The following is a 23717-nucleotide window of genomic DNA, read 5'->3' on the forward strand; positions in this document are numbered from 1 at the left end:
AGATAACGTTAAGTTATCGAAACCGTTACACTGTACTTTAGTTTTAATAAATAAGTGTATATACTCTGGTCAGAAGTGTTATTTATTCCTTCAACTTCCAATATCAAAGTGTCAACGTATTTTAGAAACACAATAATATTTATTTATTTATTTATTTGCCTGTTTTGCATACAAATGAGAGTATTCTCGAGTACGCATACAGTTGTCAAAATTACAAAATAATTACATATATGCTATAAAAAAACTTACAGATACAGTAATACATACATAACTATGACTTTTATAAGCTTACACATTCATAACGTAATTAATAAAAAACATTTATACATTGTCTTCAAAAAATTCATTTACCGAGTAGTAATATTTATCTACTAAGAACTTGTGAAGATCAGATTTAAACATAGAATATGATTTGATTTGCTTTAGAAAGTCAGGTAACTTATTGAAAATTTTTGTACAGTTAATATATATACGCTTTTTTGAAAAAAACGAGAAATTTTGAGGGATAACATGCAAATTATTAACGAATCGAGTATTGTATTTATGGACGTTACTGTTTTCAATAAATAAGTGCTTGTTACTTACGGTAAACAAGATAATTTTATATAGATACACACAAGATAATGGTAATATTTTTTGTCCTCGAAAGATGGGCTTGCAAGAAGACTTTGGTGACAATCTAAACACCACCCTTAGTGCTTGCTTTTGTAAGCGAAACGTGCTAATACATTCAGTAGAATAACCCCGAAAAATAATACCGTAAGTTATTAAAGAATGGAATTTTGCGTAGTACGCTAAACGAAAGCCTCTGTTGTGACATTACCTCTTAGTCTACGGAGGCCGAAATACCGGAAACACCGGAGTAAAATAAGTTCCCGAGGAAGGTGTCCCCGTCTTTTTAGCATGAGAATCTGGTCAGGCTTAGCAAAATGTAACTCCATAATGCACCAAAACCAGTAACAGGATTTTCTCTTTTATATAAATGAGTGCATTAAATTAAAAAGGTTAATGTTTAAAATTGTTTAATCTTTGCTCACCTTAAAATTTAGGAAGGCAAAAAATTCAAAAAGCAAAACAATGCTGGTGAGTTAAAATTTAAATCAAAGAAGAGTCATGTTTAGCTGAAAAGCTTGAAATAATGTAAGCTTCATCTTCATCATAAATCCAGTTTTTCGTATTAAAATTTGGTCTGTTACGTAACACTAGTGTAGATATATATAAAGTGTAGATTTTTTATTTATTTATTTTTGTCACAAGTATGCTTTTGTTCTTTTTGTTAAAAATTCAATAACAGTGGTTAACCGATGCAAAGTCGAACTGTTGTCTTCACCTTCTCTCTTGAAATTGAGACGTGATATCTGTGTTACATGTATTGGGCAACAAAGGCCTCAAATATACAGTATATATATTGTACAAGTGACTACGTTTGTGATTTAATAACTCTTGAACCACCCGACCGATCTTGATCAAATTTTCAACATAGATGAAGTTCGAGCCTGGGATGGTCTTTATCATTTCACTTTGATGGTATAAGGTAGGGAAGAGGGAAAATATGTAAAAATAAATAGAATTCAATAAGACTTGAACCGCATGACCGATCTCGATCAAATTTGCCACATATATGAGGTTCAGACCTGGGATGGTGTTTATCATTTTACTTTGACTGTGTAACGGAGGGAAGGGGAAGGGATATATAATTTTTATATTTAATTTTTATTTATATAGATTACTTATTTTCTATTTATTTTATTATTTCTTATCGTTTTACTCTATTACTTATTATTTTTCATTATATTTTCTTTGTTTTTTATCGATTTGAGAGCGCTTCAGTAATAGTAAAAACTGAGTTGATTGAGTTAATTTTGAGTTTAACGTTCCGTTCAGCAGCGAGGCTATATGAGACGTGGGCCTACTGATTAACGTGAAATCCGAACCACATGAGCTCCCGCCGGGATAATAAAAACTGACTGACTAACGGAACATGTTAGTATTTTTTCTTATTTTAACCCAACGAAGTAGGTAATTGACGCTAGTTCTTTTTTTTTATGTTAAAAATTTTAATTTGTTAAAAAGAATCTTTAATTTAACATTCCACGTTTTTGACCTTTAGTCTAAAGGAGACAGATGATCAGATCATTAATGAAAGTAAATTATTATGGAATAAATGATAAGATTGACGAAGTGGGATTAAACAGGAGAACCCTTCAACACACCATGTTGTTCACCATAATCTCATATGTCCTGGGATTCAACCAGGAAGCTGTCACACCAGAGGTGAGTGTAATGAACCACTGAGCCACCGTACCTCAACTGTTTCTAAAGCAAAAGAAGTTTCGATCATTGATTGGAATTTTTCTCAAGTATAAAGAAAAGATTATACCAACAGATGCTTTGGAAAACTCGATCAGGAAAAGCAAATTGTAGCAGAGGATCAACATTTAATGACCTCCAACCAGTTGTTCATGTAGTGGAGGACGCAGAAAACTTGATAGGAGATGATGTAAGATCATTGTTTACAAGATATGAAAAGGTTGGCCTACAAGGAAACGTAAAAAAGACAAAGTATATGGTGAGGAGTAGGAACCATCTTAAACAACATGGCAGAAGCATTGTGAACGATGCCAGTAAAGTAGAGGAATTGAACAGAATGAAATGTAACAAATAAGAGTTAAATTTAGCAAAGATATTAAAAGTAGCAAAAATATTCATTTCTTCTGTTCATCATATATATATAGAAGAGGGTATGAAAGAATTCTCTGATAAAAACGAGAAAGGCGTAAAAGTAAATTACCAGGTTTTCAGCAAAATAAGGTTTGCTGATAACATAGCACTGATAGCGGAGAATAAAAAGGACTTGCAGGAAGCACTTTCAAACTTGAACAACCAACTGGAAAAAAACATGCAAAATAAAGATATATAAGAAGAAAACCAAAGTGATAAAGTGCACAGGAGCAGGACAGAAAGGGGCAAACGTATGGCTAAATGGAGAAAAAATCGAAGACGTTCTCCTCTTTAGGAAGTCTAATGTCTTCGAACGGAAGAAGTAAAAAAGACGTAAGTTCCAGAACAGCGCAGGCCAAACAAGCATTCAATAGAAAAAGAGGACCGCTAACATCGAAAAAATGTGTCGTTGGACGTTCGTAAACGATTTATTAAGACACTGGTATTAAGCGTGGCGCTTTACGGATCAGAGACGTGGACATTGAGGAAAACCGAAATATCCAAGCTGGAAGCATTTGAAATGTGGTGTTGGCGCATAATGCTGCGCATATCATGGACCGAAAAGAAAATGAATGAAAACGTACTAAAGAAAGCTAATGAAGGACGACAAATCATCAAGATAATAGGAAAAAGAAGAAACAGCATGCTTGGCCATCTTATTCAGCGCTCCTATTGAATCACCGTGCTGATATAGAGGGAAAGGTAGAAGAAAAACCAGGAAGATGAAGACCAAGGATACAATATCTAGATGCAGTTACGAAGAAGAGACCTTATCAAAGTATAAAACAGCTCTCCCAAAAGAGAGAAAAGTTCTAAAATATCCATGTTGCCCACCAACCTATGGTTAAAGTGAGAAAAAAGATTAAAAATAGATTAACAATAGGAAATGGGCGTTACTTTTCAATGCAGAAACTCTATTGTCGCGATTAATCTTGAGAAATTTAAGATAGAAAGTCGATTAAAGCATAATATTAACTAGCACTCACTTACTATGTACTCTGGGAATCCTAAATTGATGATTATATTTTTGATACAGCTACCAACCTTCTTGCCTTGGACACCCACCAGATGATTGCATTCATGATACTATTTCGGCTAGCAGTTTTGTTGCCTTCGACAGCCAGACACCAATGAAAACTTGATAAATCTTTTTACATGTTTATTTAACTTAATTTCTTTTCGGAGTGAAATATTTTAATTGTATGAAGTGTCGAAATAATAGCGTCTCAGGGCATTTTATGTTCATACAACCAAGTTGTACGAGTTAGTGTGTATAGTGATCACCAACATTTCAAAAAGTTGTTGCTAATCTTGGGTGTTTTCTGTAAATAATAATAATAATAATAATAATAATAATAATAATAATAATAAAGTAAAAATATGTGTGAAGCCGAAGTTCTTCAGTAGTGTTGGCTATCAAAGGCAACAGGATTGGTTGACGAAATCGTACCAGGAATATAGTCATGCAATTAGGTTCTCCATGATACATATTGGGTTACTGTTAGTTTTTCTTAACAAAATGTGCCAGATTGCATCTGTGTTAAAGAGCATAGTATTGCCATTGCACTCAATGAATGCTAATGTTGGTCATTAGTACAATGATATGGTTAGTTTTTCTCGAAGACAATCTAGAATGAGAAGTTTACTAGTGAAGGTGAGTTTTTTCAAGTTTTCCAAAAGTTGTTATAACGATTTTACAAAAGTTGTTTCAGATATTTGTAAAGATGTTTTATTTACAAAAGTTGTAACGATTTTGTTCATATTTCGTTCACTAATTTCAGAAAAATCCAGAAAGATGGTTTACCCAGGGCATACAGGCCAAGGGCTAAATTGATATATATTAGCAATATGCTAAATGTATCGTAGCATTTATTTTTACTGAGAGACTAGTCAGTAATCCTCACTGTTTTTTATTTGTTTTTCCCTCTTTCCATGTCTATTTTTTTCTTTGTTTCCTATTGCTTATTCTTCCCCAATGAAGCTTAGCTGAAGAACTTTGCCATGCTTCAGTTGCTTATAACGCAAGCTGTGTTAGCATTTTCTTCCAGCAGTGTGTGCAGCAGTATTGGCTAGGCATGGAGGTGTGTTGGTATTCACCAACATATTCCAACGCCTTTCAATATTGCTGTACATAATATGCAGGGCTCCCACACGCGTCCTGGAAAACCTGGAAATAAAAGTGTGTTGTGGAAACGCTGTGGAAAAGTTATGGAAAGCAGAAAAATGATGAAAATCCTGGAAATATATGAAATTTACGTTGTATAACAGTTGTTAGAAGTGTATATATATAATTTGCAGAACTATGAGGAACGAAATGCTGTTAACGTTATTTATTTCAGAGGGAAATATTGATCAAATAATTCAATGGTTAATTAGATTCAAATATTTCATTACAGAGAAATAAGTTATCAGTCTTCTTTATTCATTAGAAAGATACAAAGTAATGAAAAATAATGTCAAAATAAAGTTCATCTGTAAATAAAAGATCTAGAAGAATAGTAGGAAGGTAGAGAAATAGTTAATATTTTTGCGTGTATTCAAAATTGTGTATAAATAACAATGTGTAAAAAGTGTTAAATGCCATGGTAATCCTATAAATAAGAGTTAACTATTTCTTTTTCTTCTGAGGTAGTGCCAATATGTTCTAAATTCTAACAATATTGAAGCAGCATTTTTTTTTTTTTTTTTTTTTTTTAGTGTTTTTACAATTTTCAATGTCTTGTTCAAATTCTATTGTTTGCACAAAAATCATAAAAACAAAAGAAAAAGTAACGTGAAATGTGTAATTCAGAATGTATAAAGAGGTAGTATCCTTAAAGAAATAATACTTCCAGTTGCATAACTAATTTGTGTTTTTGCATGTTATTCAGAATTGTTGGTACCCCAGAAAATCTGCAATGAATACTGAAAAGGTCTTGGAAGGTTGGCGGGTGAGGGATGGCCTTTTTTTACAATACATTTATTTTTTTTCTGTGTTTTAGAGCGTTACATTTTATTGTAGAAACCTAACTGTCCTATTTTATAAACCAAACTGTCCTATATTTTTTTCAATGTCCTGCTGGGAGGCCCGTATTACCATTAAAACAGTTGGCATCTGCTTCAAAATACGATAAGTGAACGTAGTTGAAAAAGAAGATTGATTCCCGGAATCTGTACTTTTTTCCTTGATGTTTGCCGCATAACATAATCGAAATGATTAGCTAAAACTTTTAGTATCTTGTTTCAACGGAACTCTTTTTTTAAGAACTACATTTTATTTCAAGTATTACATATTTTTACATTTGTGCAGAGAGCAAGATTGCAGAACGTAGTTTGTGTTTACAAGTGACATTAGATGTGTGGCAGTGTTGTCAGAGATAGTTCTTTTACCTGAAATTTCTTGCATGTGTATAAGCTTTACATGAAATTTCTTGCACATGCATAAGTTTTTCAAGCAAATGAAAAGGATAAGTTGAACGTAGTCAAATTTGTGAGAGAGCAATTCATGTACATACTTTAAGTTGTTTTGCGCTCAATATATAAAACTGGTTGATATGGGATTAAGTATTAAACTATATGGCTGCTAACTTAATTCTTCTATATGTAAAAAATAAATAAACAAATAAATAATAAAGGGCATTCGATTAATACGTCTTCACTATAGGGTTTTTCTTCCTTACAGAGTATTAGTACTTTACACATACAATGAATTCTTACGATCATTTTAGATAGGGTAACTGTCCCAATAATTGACAGTATAAGAACAGTGTTTGACAAATTGCAAGTTTCTTCACCCTTTAAATGAGCCTGGCTTACTGATCTCTCGTAGAGGTACGAAGGCATCCTTCCTTCATCTATATAGACCATCATAAAAATAATAGACTAATAATTATTATTTTTTACAATATATATACGAAAACTTGATCATTGTACCAGTAATTGACACCAAGATTTGTGAGATTCACCAGTAATTGACACCTTGTGACCCAGTAATTAACATCTCCTAATATTTTATTCTAATGAACCATATAATTTTCTACCAACTTATCAAGCTGATTTATAAGTTTCCACCTGGATAAACATGTTTATTTCTTTCGCTAATATAGCTATTATAGTACTATTTTGCACTGCCCATCGATTTTCTGCTTTCTTTGGAGAACTACTACTTAGAGGCAAATATTAACAGTGGTGTGGGATTAACAACACTGCAAAGGAAGAAAAGGTGGCAGCATTTGCTTGTACCTAGTCCCGCAGTCTTGTTGCGTCGGAAAAAAGACGACAGTGTCAATTACTGGTACACTGTCAATTATTAGGTAATTGCTGAGAGATAGGTAATGCAAGATGCTTTCAGGCATTACAACTACTTGGTGTGGCAATTGTTCCGCCATTTTCATTTTCCTCTTCAAATCACAATTGTAAATAAACTCTAACTACCTAATTCACTCTATGGCTTATGGAACCCAGAGGTTCAATGCCGTGTTCACAAAAGCTCTCCATTGATTTCTGTCCGTGGATCCAGCTTCTACTTTGAATTCCTATTTCTGAGAGATCCATCTTTTTATTGTTGTTCTCCCATCTGCGCCTAGGTCTTCTAATGATCGTTTTCCGGTTGCTTTTCCAATTAAAACTTTGAAAGCGTTACTATTTTCTTCCATTCTGGCTACATGACCTGATCACCTGAGCCTCCTAGACTTAATGACCCAACAATGTTTTGTTATTATAAACAATAAAACAAAAGTATAAATGAATGTATCGTTTCTACTTAATAAAAGGAGGAAACAACCGTTTTTATTATTATTATTTATTTATTTATGTATTTATTTATTTATTTTATTTATTTAGGACACCAAATCCTTTATAGCTGCGAATTCTAACGCAAAGAATGTAAAAGTGACTGACTGAATCGGGACTCGATCAGTCATTATGATCATTACATGATCATGATCATTATTATCCTTGCTGTACATGATCATTATTATCCTTGCTTGAAGAGAGTTGATTTAAAGCTATATGTATTTAAGGATTATAATTGAATTGAAGTAATACTTGTATTCGTTGTTGATAATTGAATGAAATTAGATAAATTAAGGAAATTTGTGGCTAATGACATACGTTCGAATTATTTAATCACAAACAAATATTTTGAGAGAAGTATTAAATTAGCTTTGAGAGTCTATCAATTTGGAATTTTAAAGAAATATTCGATCATTACATTTTTATTGGTAAATTATTAAACCGAATAATACTTGTTACTATCTGTCGGTGCATATGTGTTAATCTAACGCATTAATGGATATCCACCCTTGCGAATTTTGTTATAGATTTTTGTAAGATTTGAACTTTTGTGTTTGCTTTGCAAGTGTATGGTTTTTCCCTTGATTTATTCTTGTTGGGTATATTGGATCATAAAGTTTGAAGGAATATTGACTAAACTGAACGAGAATTGATCTGACGACCTGCAAGTCCCATCTGCCGGGTCTGGTCTTGGGGATTTTGAGTCTACAGTTTTATTATTATTGTTGTTATTATTACAGTGAAACCTCCCTTAACGGACACCTCTTAATAACGGACCCCTCTATAATACGGACAGATTATTTTGTCCCGGCAAAAATATATGTTCTCTTACAGAACAAAACCCTCCCTTTTACGGACACTCTCAGATACGGACGCGGACAGTCCTTTTCTTCCCCAAATAACTCTTCATAACGGACGTCTTTTCCTCACAAGAATATCTATCATGAGTCTAGACCTGCTGAACCATCAAATAGAACAGTTTCAAGCTGAACTTGAAATTATTATTTTTTTCTGCCCGCAATAAACTGCTTTCTAGTGGAAATCCTAGAAAACTTTCAATAACACTCATGCAGGGTCAGTCGTATGGCCAAGAATTCTATGCGAAATATCCTCCGTTCCCTAACAAATTTAGTGCTTTTTGCTCTGGGACTTGCATCTTTCCCGACAATTTCATAGATAACAAAACAAACATTGTTTTACATTTTCAACGAACAATGTTTCCCTCTTATTTTTTTGGAAAAGCAACATTTTTTCTTATGATACTGGAACAAATCTGGATTGGAGTTTTCCCTGCTTCCTTTTTCACTTTCTCTAAGAGGATATTCTGTGTGATTGCGACTGGGTCAATAAACATATGCACTCCCAATAACTTGCCTTTTCATCCATTTCGCCAACGAAGATACCGCGCCAGTACACAAACACACACGTTCCTTCCGCAACCGTACTGAGGGTTCGCAGAGGACATTTGCTAATGAATTTTATTACCCTTGTAGAGGAAAAAGCATGCCTTTTTCGTTAAACAAAAGAGTTTAGGTTATTGTAGTATACGAATATATTAACATATCCCACAGTAATAATATTATTTAACTGAAATGAATTTCTCCATCTCTCCGCGTAATTCAAATATGTACTAAATAGAGTATTTTCATATTGAATTTTACGTATTTACGCTCATAGATAATGTACTTACTGTATATTACTGCATACAGTTACCGTTGTGAGAAATTAGATTTCTGTAACCTCTCTGTAACGGACACCTCTCAGTAGCGGACAAAAATTCATGTCCCATTGGTGTCCGTTACTCAGAGGTTCCACTGTATTAGATTTTTTTTTTATTATTGTTATCGTTTTGATTAATTTAATAAGACTCTCGATTCTTAATCACCATTGACTTGATTAGGCGGAGGTGGACGTTACAATCTGGACTTCCGGTTTCCTCCTATCCTTAGTATATATCAACCATCATAAGGTGCTCGGTATAAAGACACGGGATAGGGGTCTGTGGTACAACCCACGTGGTTCGAGATAAGAGCACTTGACCTCGAGAGTGAGTGGCTGTTCTGGGAAGTGGACTGAGTGTCGTAGTGGTTAACGCATCGGCATGGTATGTCGGAGATCCCGGATTCGAATCTCGGTCCAGTCAGACACTTTTTCACTCTTTGCGTTACATTTCTACTTACTTTCACTATTTTTACGTTATTACAACTCTATAAAGTAATGCAGAAAAAACATTCAATTCTTTCCTCCGAAGACTTCCTTCAACCAATACTACCACGCAAACACAACAGCAGCAACTCTGGAAAAGAAATGCACTGACTCATCAGACACGTAGTGTATGTCTTCATTCACATCTCCTCGTATAATAATAATAATAATAATAATAATAATAATAATAATAATGTGTATTCTGTTTTTTTCTTTTTAGGTAGAGCAGATAACAGCCGAATATAAAGTACGAGCTTTGCAGTTTCACCCAGACAAAAATGAAGGAGATAAGGAAGCTGAAGCGAAGTTCCAAAAATTAAAAGTAAGTAGCGCCATACTGCTGTTGTAGAACTACTCTTTATTCAACCAAGGCTTTTCCGACATATATTATATGTTAGTATGGGAGAAAGATAGCTTTTGTATTTTGACATTCCTATTCCGTCGCTATCTAGTATGAATAAGAAAGCAAGGAGAATCTTCTCACTTGCGTCATGTATAGCTAGGAACGCACTTACTTTTAATGAGTTTTCTTTGTGAGCTTTCTCGCTTTTTGAAGGAAACTCAGCGAGAACTTAATTTCACTCAAAGTAAGTGAGTTTCGAGCGTAAAATCGCTCTTGCCTTCTGGAAATAAGCAATCGTGGATGATATTTGTTGGTTGTAGTTGAGCATCCTTTATCAGCACCGAGGCTATACGCTTACGTGAACCTTCAGTTTAAAGTCGGATCTGAATCACTGTGATGCGTTCAAATTGGAAGACTTTCATGAAGTGAAATGCGTCTGTTGAGTTGAAGGATTTTGTACGTTCGTCTACAATAATTGAGTGTTTTCAATTTCAGTTTCTATAAAGTGTAAAATTTACTGTCAACACCATTTTAGTCAGGAAAAGAAACTAATTTCATAGTATCACATACGTAGGGTTTTATTCCCTATATCATTCAAAAACAGAAATGTAGTAGCTTAAGTTCATATCAGGACCTTGGAAGAGAAAGGGCGAATCTTGAAATCGGAGTGTTGGGAAATCAAAATGAACAAACTCCATGGCTCTGGATAAGTAGAGTAACAAATAAAAAGTTCTGACCAGAGCAGAATGAAATATATTAAAAACTATACTTACAATGTGTTACAATTTCAAGGACCTAACGTCCTCTTCATCAGACACAAAGACTCAAATCAAGCTGAAAGTTTTGCAAGTACTTCAAGATATCAAGGGCGAATCTTTGTTTATCCAGAAACTGAGAATATTAAGGATGAACCTGGGCAAAACGCGGCATCCATGTGTTGTCTAGACCTGTCTGATGCGAAGAAGAAGAATCGATTCTTCAAGTTCGCCCTTTCTCTTCCAAGGTCCTGATATCTGAGAGTAGTTTTTTAGGTCCTTTGTAAAATGAAGCTTCTATATATTTGTTTTGTTTCTTCCGGACATTCATTAGTTTTATGTTCATATTTCTAAAACCTAGAACCATCCAAGATAGTACACATAATAGTAAAGTTTTTTGGCAACTTTTTTTTGTATAAAAAATACATTGTAATTATTTGTAATTTAACGTAACTTAACAGAGTGTAGCTTAAGAAAAAAGATCTCATCTTAATTGTAAACGATGAATGTAGCTCATATTTTTCACTTTGAGTGTAAGTTAAGCCTAGTTCGTTTAAAAAAGTGAGGTAGTTCAACTCCATTTCTATCTCGGTCTTAATCCTAGTTCAAAAACGAGTTCAACAACTTTGTACATTCACCATATGGGTACTATCATATTCCCCGTTAGGAAATTGCACAAGATAACAGTGAATATGAAATTTTCCAAATTAATGTACTCCTCAAGAAATCACGAAAATTCAATATGGAAACCATGCTTCACGTGATACGTTTCTGGATAATAGCCAAATGCTTGCCATAAACGGGCCAACCTGTAGTTATATATGAACAGGGTGTCTATCGGTCACGAAAGTCCCGAAAAAGTCACGAAATCAAAAAACGGTCATGAAAGTCAAGAAAAAAGATCGCGACCTTGCTTTAGGGTCGCGATTTTTTTTTCTTTTTTTATCTGTACGAGTACAGAATGGAAAATTTTGTTCTATAAAACGTCAAAATTCATCACCAGAAATCTCTATGGTCGGCTTTGACGCTACCAAATGGCAAGCAAAGCATGCTTCTATCGCATGCATGAAAACTCGGTCTAATTCGCACCCAAATTTGCTTTTCAAAATGTTAAAAAATTTTGTGGTCTGATAAAAAAGAGGTCACGAAATTTAATTTTGGAATTTTAGTAGACAGCCTGATGAATTCAATTGCGGTAGTTTTATCATGTAACAGAGACATTTTTGGCATTAGTGGCAGCATCCCCCATAGAATTACTGAATAAAATAATAGGATTTATATTAATAATAATTCCAACATGACGTTTACCTGAAGCATCTAAGTGAAAGGTTGGCCGCGGTGGCTCAGTGGTAGAGCGTTCACCTCTGGTGTATGGGATCGCGGGTTCAAACCTTGCTCCCGCCAAGTGAACTTTGTGGTGGACAAACACCGTGTGCATGGGTTTTCTCGGAGTTCTCCCCCTTTCTTCATTCCACAATTTCATTCATTTCTCATAATCACCGTCTCCTTTAGCCTAACCGGTATAACCGTGGGACGTAAAACTCAAAAATTTCTAAGTGAAAGGTATTCACAGACTAGTTTCAATGATATAGTTTTGTGTCATCAATGCCCTGTTTTTATTTTCGAGCCACAATAGGAGAGAAGAAAGTATGCTGATGGTGAAAAACAATCGAATTCGAGATTTCAAGAGATTGATACGTTTCGGGGTCCCTACAAACCGATTTTTTTTTTATGTATGTCTGTCTGTTCGTCCTGATGAATATGTGTTCACTCGCCTAGTGACTGTACCGTTTAACGTATCTACACCAAGTTTTAAACTTAATGGGCCTTATGCAGATTCATTTTGACACGTGATTAGTGCTATACTAAAGCGTTCGACTAACATATGTTGCCTGCAGTAGTCAGGCATTTAGTATGACGCTAATTATACTTCAAAAGACTCTGCAGAAGGCCCAATATTTTTATGAGTCCCTAGGGACATTTTTCGAACTTTCAGAAGGGGTAATTTACTCTTCGGGGGGGGGGGAGGGTAGTTATTTTTGAACGACTTTCTTTTTCAAAACTACCCAGGTCATTTTGTTCATGTATCATAAATAAGCTCACTTATTCTTTAAAAATCCGCACGAATAGTTTACTGTTGAGAGTGAATTTTTGTCGGGGGGCAATTTTCTCAAATACGACTCAGGCGATTTTGTTCATATTTCGTAAATAAATATTTAATTGGTAGCCTGATAAATATACCATAACCGATTTGTCCTGAAAAATCCACAAGGAGTGAGCTTTTCCGGGCGATTTTGTCCATATGTTACAAATAAATGTTTATATAATATTGCATAAATTTACTTATAAAAGTATGCACAAGAAATAATTTACTTTTGAAAGGTAGTTTCCTTCGGATGAAGATTCCCGAAAACGCGTTATAATTTTGTTCGTATTCCACAAATAAGTGTTTCAGTAAAAACGTGGTTTAGTTATTAAAAAAAAAAAAAAAAAAAAAAGCGAGAAAGTTTGGTGCTGTGGTGCATGCCTTTCATTCAAAAGATTATGTTGCCTGAAGAACTATATGTTTGTATGATACTCTTGCTGGTAGAGAATAATTGTTATAAGCTTTTTGTAGATGTCCTTACTTATGAAAAGAATAGTCCTCTTGCTACCAGTATCTTTACTTAATGCCCCAAAAAGCACGAAATCTTTCCACATCAATTAGTCCTGAATGACGTATATGTAACTTTCACCACCGCTTGTAAAACAGTAACAACTGAAACCTTGTTCCCGCTGTTGTGTATTGTTATTCCAATTTCGATCAGTTATTTTTCTCTGCGCAGACACATTAAAATCATATGACTACTTTCACTTGAATTCTTCATGTGAATGTCAGATTGTTATCTTTAATATACCCCGTTAGAAAAAGAAATATAGGGAAAAGGTCGGGTGACTTGAGTGGCCATTTGCAATAGGCCTCAGTCAACGTAAGTAGCATGACAAATCCTTCGATGATGCGCGTGCTCATTCAAGAAACGTCAGTCGTCTTAAACAGGCAATCTCGACAAACTGACGGTACCAGCGGTAAGTGCTGTTCCGACGTGGTAAATCTTTATCAAAACATGTAAATGTGCCTTCTGCTGGTTGCTTGCCGTGTTTGAACAACAGTAGACTTGATGGGGCGTAACAGTAACTCCATGCCACAAACAGTAACAGTACATACCTGTAAACTTCAAAAATTTTCGTATCCATTGTTACATCCTACATTTTTTCTACAATGAATAGTTTCCTTGTGGTAAGTGCGAATTTGTTTTCATTCATTTCGAACTACTCTGCATATAGATTGTAATCAGTGGCGAACTTATCCCTAGGCAGGTGGCCCAACTAGAGAAGAAACGGTAACATTGAATACAGAGCATACGGAAAATAATTTGCGCGACAATGCAATCTTAAGTATGCAAATTGTGTAATAAAAAATAAAGTATACTTGTTCTTGTCTATTTTATTTCTGAGTCTGCTTATCCATTTTCGCCCGCTGCTCGTTAAATAAATAAAATATAAAAGTAAGATTTGTATTACCGGAAATGGGTGTTAACATTTATAGGATTCTGGAGATCTAAGTCCAGGGTCATTGTAACATTCCGTTGAGCCTCTTTGTAAACGTTTCACCTACTGATGTTGCAATGCGCTGATTAAAAGCAAATTTAATCATGAGATACATTATGATGTTATTACAAAAGGTATAATATATGTTATAATTCTGTTTGTTGTTTATTTTGTTTGTAGGAAGCGAAAGAGATTCTATGTGACCCAGAGAAGAGGAGCCATTATGACAAGTGGCGAAAGAGTGGGATATCAATTAGTTATAAACAATGGTGTGGCATGAAGGAGCATGTTCATCAGGTAATTATATTTCAGTTACAATTGATTTAGATTATGTAAGGAAATAGGCTTCAATTAACTGTACGACTTGTACCTTTTGTTTGGGAGAAATGTATTAAATTTCTTTTTGATATGCAAATGTGGACCTTGTACATAAAATATCTTCTTTTTAAGGCTCTCTGCTCAGCCATAGCTTTTCGTATAGATTATTTATTATTATTATTATTATTATTTATTCACAAAGTTTTATATAACATTAGGCCAATTAGCTAAAACCGTACAACTTAAAGATAAAAAGAAAAAATCACAGAAAAAAGGCTGATTTCTCAATATACAAAGTTTTCATGAATTGAGTTCTAAAGTTACTCTCAGAGGTAAAACTGTTACATCCTGTTGACATTGCATTGTAATCGTGCACTTGTCTATAAAAGAAGGAGCGATTTACAATTGATAACCTAGGTGTGTCATAAGTTAGCAAATTAAGAGAGCGAGTTCGCCTCCGAGGAACACGAAAGTTAATCTGCGATAGTGAGAATTGAGAATCAATTTCGCCGTTGATGATCTTATATAGGTAAAGTAAATCAGCTTCGCGACATCGTTTGTCAGGGGAACATAAGTTCATTAAAGACATCAGGTTCTTGTTTCGAGTAATTATGTAAATTGTGAATTCCAAATCTAACAGTGGCAAGAAAGAAGTTTAATAGAGAGTCGATTCGAGCTAGCTAGTAGGTACTGCCATGTTCCAAATGTGGAAAAAAAAAAAAAGTTAAATGAATTCTTTAGTGGAACTTTTCCGTGGTTACCCTAACATACCGTATTTCTTCGAATATAAGGCGCCATCAAATCTAAGGCGCACCTGAATTTTGGACGTCTAAAAGGTGCGCCTTATATTCGAACAAATACGGTATATTAAATGCAAGAGAGTGGAGATACAAGAGTTAGGAATGAATGTATAGAAGGAAACAAAGGTATCCTAAAATAAAATTAAATCTTTACTTTACTCCCACGGCTATTTTGTGTAGGTTAGAGGAGATGGACTATTATTATTAACAACGAACTGTTATGCATGAGTTGATAGCATGGAAATATAGAAGGAAACAGGAAAACTCGTGGTCCGCGGACCAGGGCCGTGCCGTGGAGGAAGGTGGGCGAGCGGGGTGACGGCCCCGGGCGCCGAAGTAAGGGGGCGAAAAATTCGGAAGAAAAAAGCTAAAAGATAGGAAAAATTGCTTGGAATATATGTATGGGGGCGCCTTCATATACTCTCACTCCGGGCGCTAATTTTCCACGGCACGGCCCTGCCGCATAATGTTGTCCACCACAAACTCTGAAGACTTGGGATCAAACAAGCGGCCCTTCGCACAAGAAATAAGTGCTCTGCCACAATACCTCTAGTTAAGAACCCCGATGGGCAACGGTGGATCAGTGGCCGAGTACTTACTGTTGGTGCATGGGGTCCTTGGTTCGGTTCCCGGCTAAGTAAGTTTGTAGTAGAGTGCAGTGGCGTGTCCGTGGGTTTTCTCGTGGTACTCCCGTTTCCTCCCACCAATTCTTTCATCATCATTCACTTGCCTTAATCATCGTCTCCCTTAACCTAAAGAGCATAATCGTAGGACGTTAAACTAAAAACATTTATCATTTCATTTCAAGAACTTCGATATTACTCACAGACATTGTGATATTTACTAGCAGCTCACACGATCTGGAGTCGAACGACTAATATTTCGTATCAGAGAAAAAATGTAATGAAACTTCTAATTTTACGTCGTGTGATTATGCTCTTTAAGGTAAAGAAGATGGATGATTATTGAAATCGAATCATTATACCTGTAAAACAATTAGTGGAATAAGAATGCGGAATAAACGAAAGAAGTCCGAGAAAAAGATGAACATGGTGTCCCACAAAGTCAAATGATATGGGATCGAACCAGATATCCTTCACACCAGAGTCATCGTTCTACCATTGAGCCACCGTGCTCTCCGCATTAGTCAGAAGACTGCTTCACTGTGCCTTGCATGCTAGTTTTAGTTTAAATACGAGGTGTGTTTAAAAAGTATCAAACCTTGTTATTTCCCGCGCAAACGAATGAAACGCAGGAGACTTCCTTCAGTGTAGATGTAGAGGGGACACTCATATAAGCAGCCGTGAATTCTTCCCTGCCCACAGAAAACGTCAGTCGCTGGAAGTCGGCTAAGGAGTGACGCCTTGTACTATGCGGTGACCCACCATGGCCCCCACAATTACGAGGTGTGTTCAAAAAGTATCGAACCTTATTTTTTCCCGCGTAAACAAATGAAGCGCGGGAAACTTTAGTGGGGAAGTCGGGTGAGTGGGGAAGCTTGGCGTACTCAAGCGGAAACCATTCAATCAAATCTGTACATTCAATTTTGTACAAAAATTTGCCCATGAAGAGAATGTTCGCGAAATTTGATTCAGGCTTTCATCGCCAAACACAACATTCTTGTGTATCGTCAGCCTCCCCACTCACCCGACATAGCTCCATGTGACTTTTTAGTTATTTCTTAAGCTGAAAATGCCACTAAAAGTATCCCGATTTGAATCAAGAGAAAATATCATGCGAAATGCGACGACACGGTTGCTCACCGTTCCAAAAATTGCGTTCCAGAAGTGTTTCAAACAATGGCGGCAGCGCAGAGAGAAGTGTAAGCACTACCAAGGACACTACTTTGAAGGAGATTAGTGTTTCGGATTTCCAGATCAATAAATGTATATTTGCCAGCCGAAGATTCGATACTTTTCGAGCACACCTCGTATACTGCCGTATTACCTTTCCTCAATAACACTGTGAATGTGGCGTAGTTTCCTTTTTCCCGTGAAATATATGTAGGTGTAGGTAAACCAGTCATAGTGAATATTGCTTTCATATTGCTTACACGTAACCTTCATATTGCTTTCTGACGTAGTAATGTTTGTGAGCTGTGAACTTACGACCTTTACTAGGAAAGGTTATTCCTCTCATCGTAAATTCCATTGAACGTTGGATTTAACGATGGTACGATGACATTTTAGAAGGCGTTACATAGTGTGTGTTTCGCCGCGAAACTGCTACTCTCGGAGAACTTTCCTCTTGCTTGTGACACGAAGGTGATTACAAACTGAAACATGAAACCTGTTGTTTCAATAATTAATGACCTTCATATGAGTTCACAGCGGCTAGGAGATGTTCATTTTACGTTCATATCTTTCTGTGTAATTGTGAAACAGAAATCTTGTATTACGCTCAGGGCTTAATAATTGTACTAGTTTATTGCTCTGTCCTGTAAATTACGCACCGCAAGGGTCTGTTATTGCCATGGATACGAGGTGCAGGGATGTTCATGTAATGTACAGGTAATAATATTTATGGTTCATGTTCTTGTTCTTGCGTTTTCTTATTACTACGCAATCTTACTGCACAAGAGTGGTTTATTTATTTAATAAACTCTTCGTTAAGTACGCATTTTCAGTGTGTATTCCTAATTTTCTTAGGGGCCGCGGTGGCTCAGTGGTAGAGCATTCACTTCTGGTGCATGGGGTACCTGGTTGAATCCCAGCTCGCGCCAAGTGAACTTTCTGGTGGACAAACACCGTGTGCGTGGGTTTCCCAGGGTTCTCCCGTTTCCTCCCACTCTCTTTATTCCACCATTTCATTCATTTCTCATCACCACCGTTTCCTTTAGCCTAGACGGCATAAGAGTGGGACGTAAAGCTCAAAGATTTCATTTCATTGTTTCCTTACTTTCTTAAGCTTTCATTATGAAATTTTTTACTTATTATTTTCATTTTGTAAGTTTACAATGTGAAGTTTCAGTATATATATATATATATATATATATATATATCCATTATATTACTTATAAGCAGAATACTCGTTATTCGCATGGGGAGAATACTCTTCATTTAGGACATAAAGGGCAATGGAGGCTGAGTTTGGATTTAAATGGCATCGGAAGTATTACTGTTCGTCTCAGCGACCCCGAAAATTATGTAATCGATGCTAATATTAGTCATTTTTTATCATTTTATATATCTCCCCTCCTCCCCCTCTGCTAAGTTGCACCGTCAAGTGAAACGATAAAAAACAGTCCAGACACGAACTCATGTATGTTGAAAATTTGATCGAGATCGGTCAGGTGGTTCAAGAGTTATTAAGTTTTATTTATTTTTTATATCTCCCCCGTTCCCTTTTCCCTAAATTCTAGTCATAGTGAAATGATGAAAGTCATGCCAGGCCCGAACCTCATCTCTGTTGAAAATTTGATTGAGATTGGTCTGGTGGTTCAAAATGTATGAAGTCACAAACATAGTCATAATTTTGGGGCTATATCTTGTTACAAAGTTAGTCATAATTTTGGGGCTATATCTTGTTACAAAGTTAGTCATAATTTTGGGGCTATATCTTGTTACAAAGTTAGTCATAATTTTGGGACTATATCTTGTTGCAAAGTTAGTCATAATTTTGGGGCTATATCTTGTTACAAAGTTAGTCATAATTTTGGGACTATATCTTGTTGCAAAGTTAGTCATAATTTTGGGGCTATATCTTGTTACAAAGTTAGTCATAATTTTGGGGCTATATCTTGTTACAAAGTTAGTCATAATTTTGGGACTATATCTTGTTACAAAGTTAGTCATAATTTTGGGGCTATATCTTGTTACAAAGTTAGTCATAATTTTGGGACTATATCTTGTTACAAAGTTAGTCATAATTTTGGGACTATATCTTGTTACAAAGTTAGTCATAATTTTGGGACTATATCTTGTTACAAAGTTAGTCATAATTTTGGGGCTATATCTTGTTACAAAGTTAGTCATAATTTTGGGACTATATCTTGTTACAAAGTTAGTCATAATTTTGGGACTATATCTTGTTACAAAGTTAGTCATAATTTTGGGACTATATCTTGTTACAAAGTTAGTCATAATTTTGGGACTATATCTTGTTACAAAGTTAGTCATAATTTTGGGACTATATCTTGTTACAAAGTTAGTCATAATTTTGGGGCTATATCTTGTTACAAAGTTAGTCATAATTTTGGGACTATATCTTGTTACAAAGTTAGTCATAATTTTGGGGCTATATCTTGTTGCAAAGTTAGTCATAATTTTGGGGCTATATCTTGTTGCAAAGTTAAGTCATAATTTTGGGACTATATCTTGTTGCAAAGTTAAGTCATAATTTTGGGGCTATATCTTGTTACAAAGTTAAGTCATAATTTTGGGACTATATCTTGTTGCAAAGTTAAGTCATAATTTTGGGACTATATCTTGTTGCAAAGTTAAGTCATAATTTTGGGGCTATATCTTGTTGCAAAGTTAAGTCATAATTTTGGGGCTATATCTTGTTACAAAGTTAGTCATAATTTTGGGGCTATATCTTGTTACAAAGTTAGTCATAATTTTGGGGCTATATCTTGTTACAAAGTTAGTCATAATTTTGGGACTATATCTTGTTACAAAGTTAGTCATAATTTTGGGGCTATATCTTGTTACAAAGTTAGTCATAATTTTGGGGCTATATCTTGTTAACAACACTATGTATGTGTCGCTAGTGTCGTAATTAAAAGCTTGATGAGAATAAACTTCATTCTTAATTTCATCTTAATAGCTAGAGTGGTTAACATACAGCATCGATTTCTCAAAAACTACGCATAAGAATTTTCAGTCATCCTTATCATTTGTTCTGTTATGACATGTATGAATTATATCTTATTTCTAGATTCAAAAAAAAAAAAAATCTGTTAACGCTAATAACATTGCAAAATTTTTAAGCTTCTTTAGCATAAAGAGCAGGAAGATATATTTTTTAATGCTTCCTTTAGCTGAGGGTTTTTCTTTACGAGAGTAATTGAATCTCCCTTAATTCTTCTCTCTGTCAACACAGCGCTGTGTCTAATCGTCAAAAGGCTAATGGAAGTATGCTTTCTACGATGGAATTTTATCCTTGAAAAGTCTCCGCAATGAAAAGTAATAAAATTTGTTTTTCCTTCCTGTCAATAATGCTATAAAAGTAAGCTTCTCGCATACAATGCATTGATTTTTCAATTTTCCCTCTGATTGCCTCTCTCGCAGTTATTTTCATCCTGCAGCCGAGAATTTAATAGGCTTTTAAAACACCATGACAGCAACTACGTTTTATTACACAAAAAGAATGCTTTCGAAGGAGAAAGAGAAAAATAAGATTTTGCTTTCAGATATTTCTCAGTTTACGTTTCGGTGATGAATTTGTTTTTCTTCTCCCAATCTTTGAAATTGAGACTCGATTCATATTGAACGTTAGTAACTGATACTTAAAACCAAATTAGAGGCTCGATGGCTCAGTGGTAGAACGCTCACGTATGTTACGAGAGGTATCTTATTCGATCCCAGCCCATGTGAGTTTATGGTGAACATCTTATCAGTGAGTTTTGACGAAGTTCTCCTGTTTCCTACCACTTCTCATTCCTTGAGTCCGGGCCGCGGGGACTCGGTGGTAGAGCGTTCACTTCTGGTGCATGGGGTCTCTGGTTCTATCTCAGCTCGTGCCCAGTGGACTTTATGGTGGACAAACACCGTGTGCGTGAGTTTTCTCGAGGTTCTCCCGTTTTTTTCTCCACTTTCTTCATTCCACCATTTCATTTATGTCTCATCATCACCGTCTCCTTTTACCCTGGCCGGTATAACCGTGGGACGTAAAACTTAAAAAATTTGGTTTCAATTTTCCTCCAATCCGGGCCGCGGTGGCTCAGTGGTATAGCGTTCATTTCTGGCATGGTGTTCCTGGTTCAATCCCAACTCGCGTCAAGTGAGCTTTATTGTGGACAAACACCGTATGCGTCCACCATTTCATTTATTTCTCATCACCGTCTCCCTTTAGCCTATACGGCGTTATCGTGGGACATAATACTCAAAGATTTCATTTCATTTCATTTTTTTATTCCTCCAATTGTTTCGTAATCTTCACTTGCATTAATGATCTCTCTCTCTTTTAGCCGATAGGGGATAATCGTGGGACATAAAACTAAAAATTTCATGTCATCTCCTTTTCTCCTTTTTTTAAAGCAAATCAAAGAGGGACTTCAAGTATCGGAGAGTGTATGGCTGTTCCGGGAAGGGACTGGGTAGCGTAGTGGTTAACGCATCGGCACCGTACGCCGAAGATCCCAAGCTCGAATCCCGATCCAGTCGTCCACTTTTTCACTCTTAGTATATGATTAAATCAGTGTGTTTAGTAATTTTCAAAATTGAAACATTATTTGGAATTAAACATCACTTTTCAGTACTAAGGCTGTATGAGACTTGGAACTACAGATTACGTGGGATCGAACCACATGAGCTTTCACCGGGAATGAGTGTCTTCCATGTCAAACACTTATATGTTAGCCATAGCCACGAGAGTGCTCTTTCCAGTGATTTGTTAATATTATACTATATAGCGGACGTCGAACAAGTGAACTTTATGTTATAACTGCAGAATTTTCGTAGCAAAGTAATATATATATATATATATTATAAGAACATTATATAAGAGAGTTGTTCCTTTTGCCAGATGCCCTGAAATCATCATTCTCACCTCAACTGTAGGTTGGTGGGCAGCATGGAAATTTTGCAACTACTCTTTCCCGTGGGAGAGCTGTTTTATGTTTTGATAGGATCTCTTCTTCGTAACTTCATCTAAATATTCTATCCTTAGTCTTCCCCTTCCTAGTTTTCCTTTTGCCTTTCCCTCTATCAACACGCTGTTTCACATGTTGCTTCTTTTTCCTATTGTCTTCATGATCTGCCGTCCTCCATTAGTTTCCTTTGGTATCTCTTCAAGCTTCATACCAGGGTCTTAATAAATCGTTTTCGAACGTCCAACGACAGATTTCTTGATGTTAGCAGTCCTTTTTTTCCTGTTGAATGCTTGTTTAGCCCTGAAATAATCAAACAATAAAGCTGCAAAGCATAACAAGAACAATATTTTAGATGTGGTTCAGTATTTTACCCGTGGATGCAATACATGTTGAAATAATCCGCGCACTTTTTCGTTCGATGTGTAACGAAATGGATCAATTGTAACGTATTCTTGATGAGTTCAACGTACAAAAACATCGTTCTGCTCCGCATTCGCTACTTTTCTTTTTTATTTGAATTTTGGATCTTTTTTCTTTATTATTTTACATCACGTTTCTCAGTTAAAGATAAAAGTAAAATCCTTAAAATAAATATTAAATCTGGACAAAGCAATTATTTCCTGTCACTAATTTCGACAATATATTTCATTGCCTTCGTCAGACATTATCTAATGACGTGTGTTTGATAAAGGCAGTAATATGCAACCGAAATTGTAACACAAATTAGTATTGGGACCACGGTGGCTCAGTGGTAGAGTGTTCACTTCTGGTGCATGAGGTCCTTGGTTTGATCCCAGTTCGTGCCAAGTGAACTTTGTGGTGGACAAATACCATGTGCGTGGGTTTTCTCAGGGTTCTCCCGTTTCCTCCTACTTTCTTCATTCCACCATTTCATTAATTTTTCATCATCACCGTCTCCTTTAGCCTAGCCGGCATAAACGTGGGACGTAAAACTTAGAGATTTCATTTCCTTCTTTTTATTACGTATTTTATCATTTCACCTTCACCTGTTCTAGGACAAAATAGATGTCTTTTCACATGTTGACAGTCCTGAACTGCGTCAATCTGTATTTCGTAGCATATATTTTGTGTTACTGATGGCTTAACTTAAAAATATTTTTACTAGAAAAAGCCCTTATCTTCAATGTAGTGAAATATCGACTGCTGAGAGATGAAATAATGTTGGCAGAAAGCTCTTAGAAGTAATAGATAGATAGTTGGATATAGAAATAAAGTTAGAAATATATTTGTATAGTTACAGATAATTATTATGGAGTCATGCTGATACATGGTAAGTAGATGAGAAAATATGAAAGGAAATGTAGAAACGTAACGTATTATGAATTATGACATACTGTGTATATACAGGGTATCTCAAAAGTCCCCAGACATAGGTAACTCTGTTATTATCAGAGTTACAACAAAATGTAAGAAGAGAAACCGTCTCCAAATATGATGTT

The 23717-nt window shown here is 35.5% G+C and overlaps 1 protein-coding gene across 1 annotated transcript in view; it reads left to right on the forward strand.

Moving 5' to 3' along the window:
• jdp (DnaJ domain-containing protein) overlaps window positions 1-23717 on the forward strand; it is a 65183-nt gene that overhangs the window by 17560 nt on the left and 23906 nt on the right. Inside the window, exons 2-3 of the mRNA XM_081729524.1 lie at window positions 9920-10021; window positions 14566-14682. Of these exons, the coding sequence (XP_081585650.1) occupies window positions 9920-10021; window positions 14566-14682 (219 nt within the window). The remainder of the gene's footprint in view (window positions 1-9919; window positions 10022-14565; window positions 14683-23717) is intronic.

The sequence above is a fragment of the Thermobia domestica genome, chromosome 10 (assembly GCF_964235325.1).
Source record: "Thermobia domestica chromosome 10, izTheDome1.hap1.1, whole genome shotgun sequence".
NCBI classification, from domain to species: domain Eukaryota; kingdom Metazoa; phylum Arthropoda; class Insecta; order Zygentoma; family Lepismatidae; genus Thermobia; species Thermobia domestica.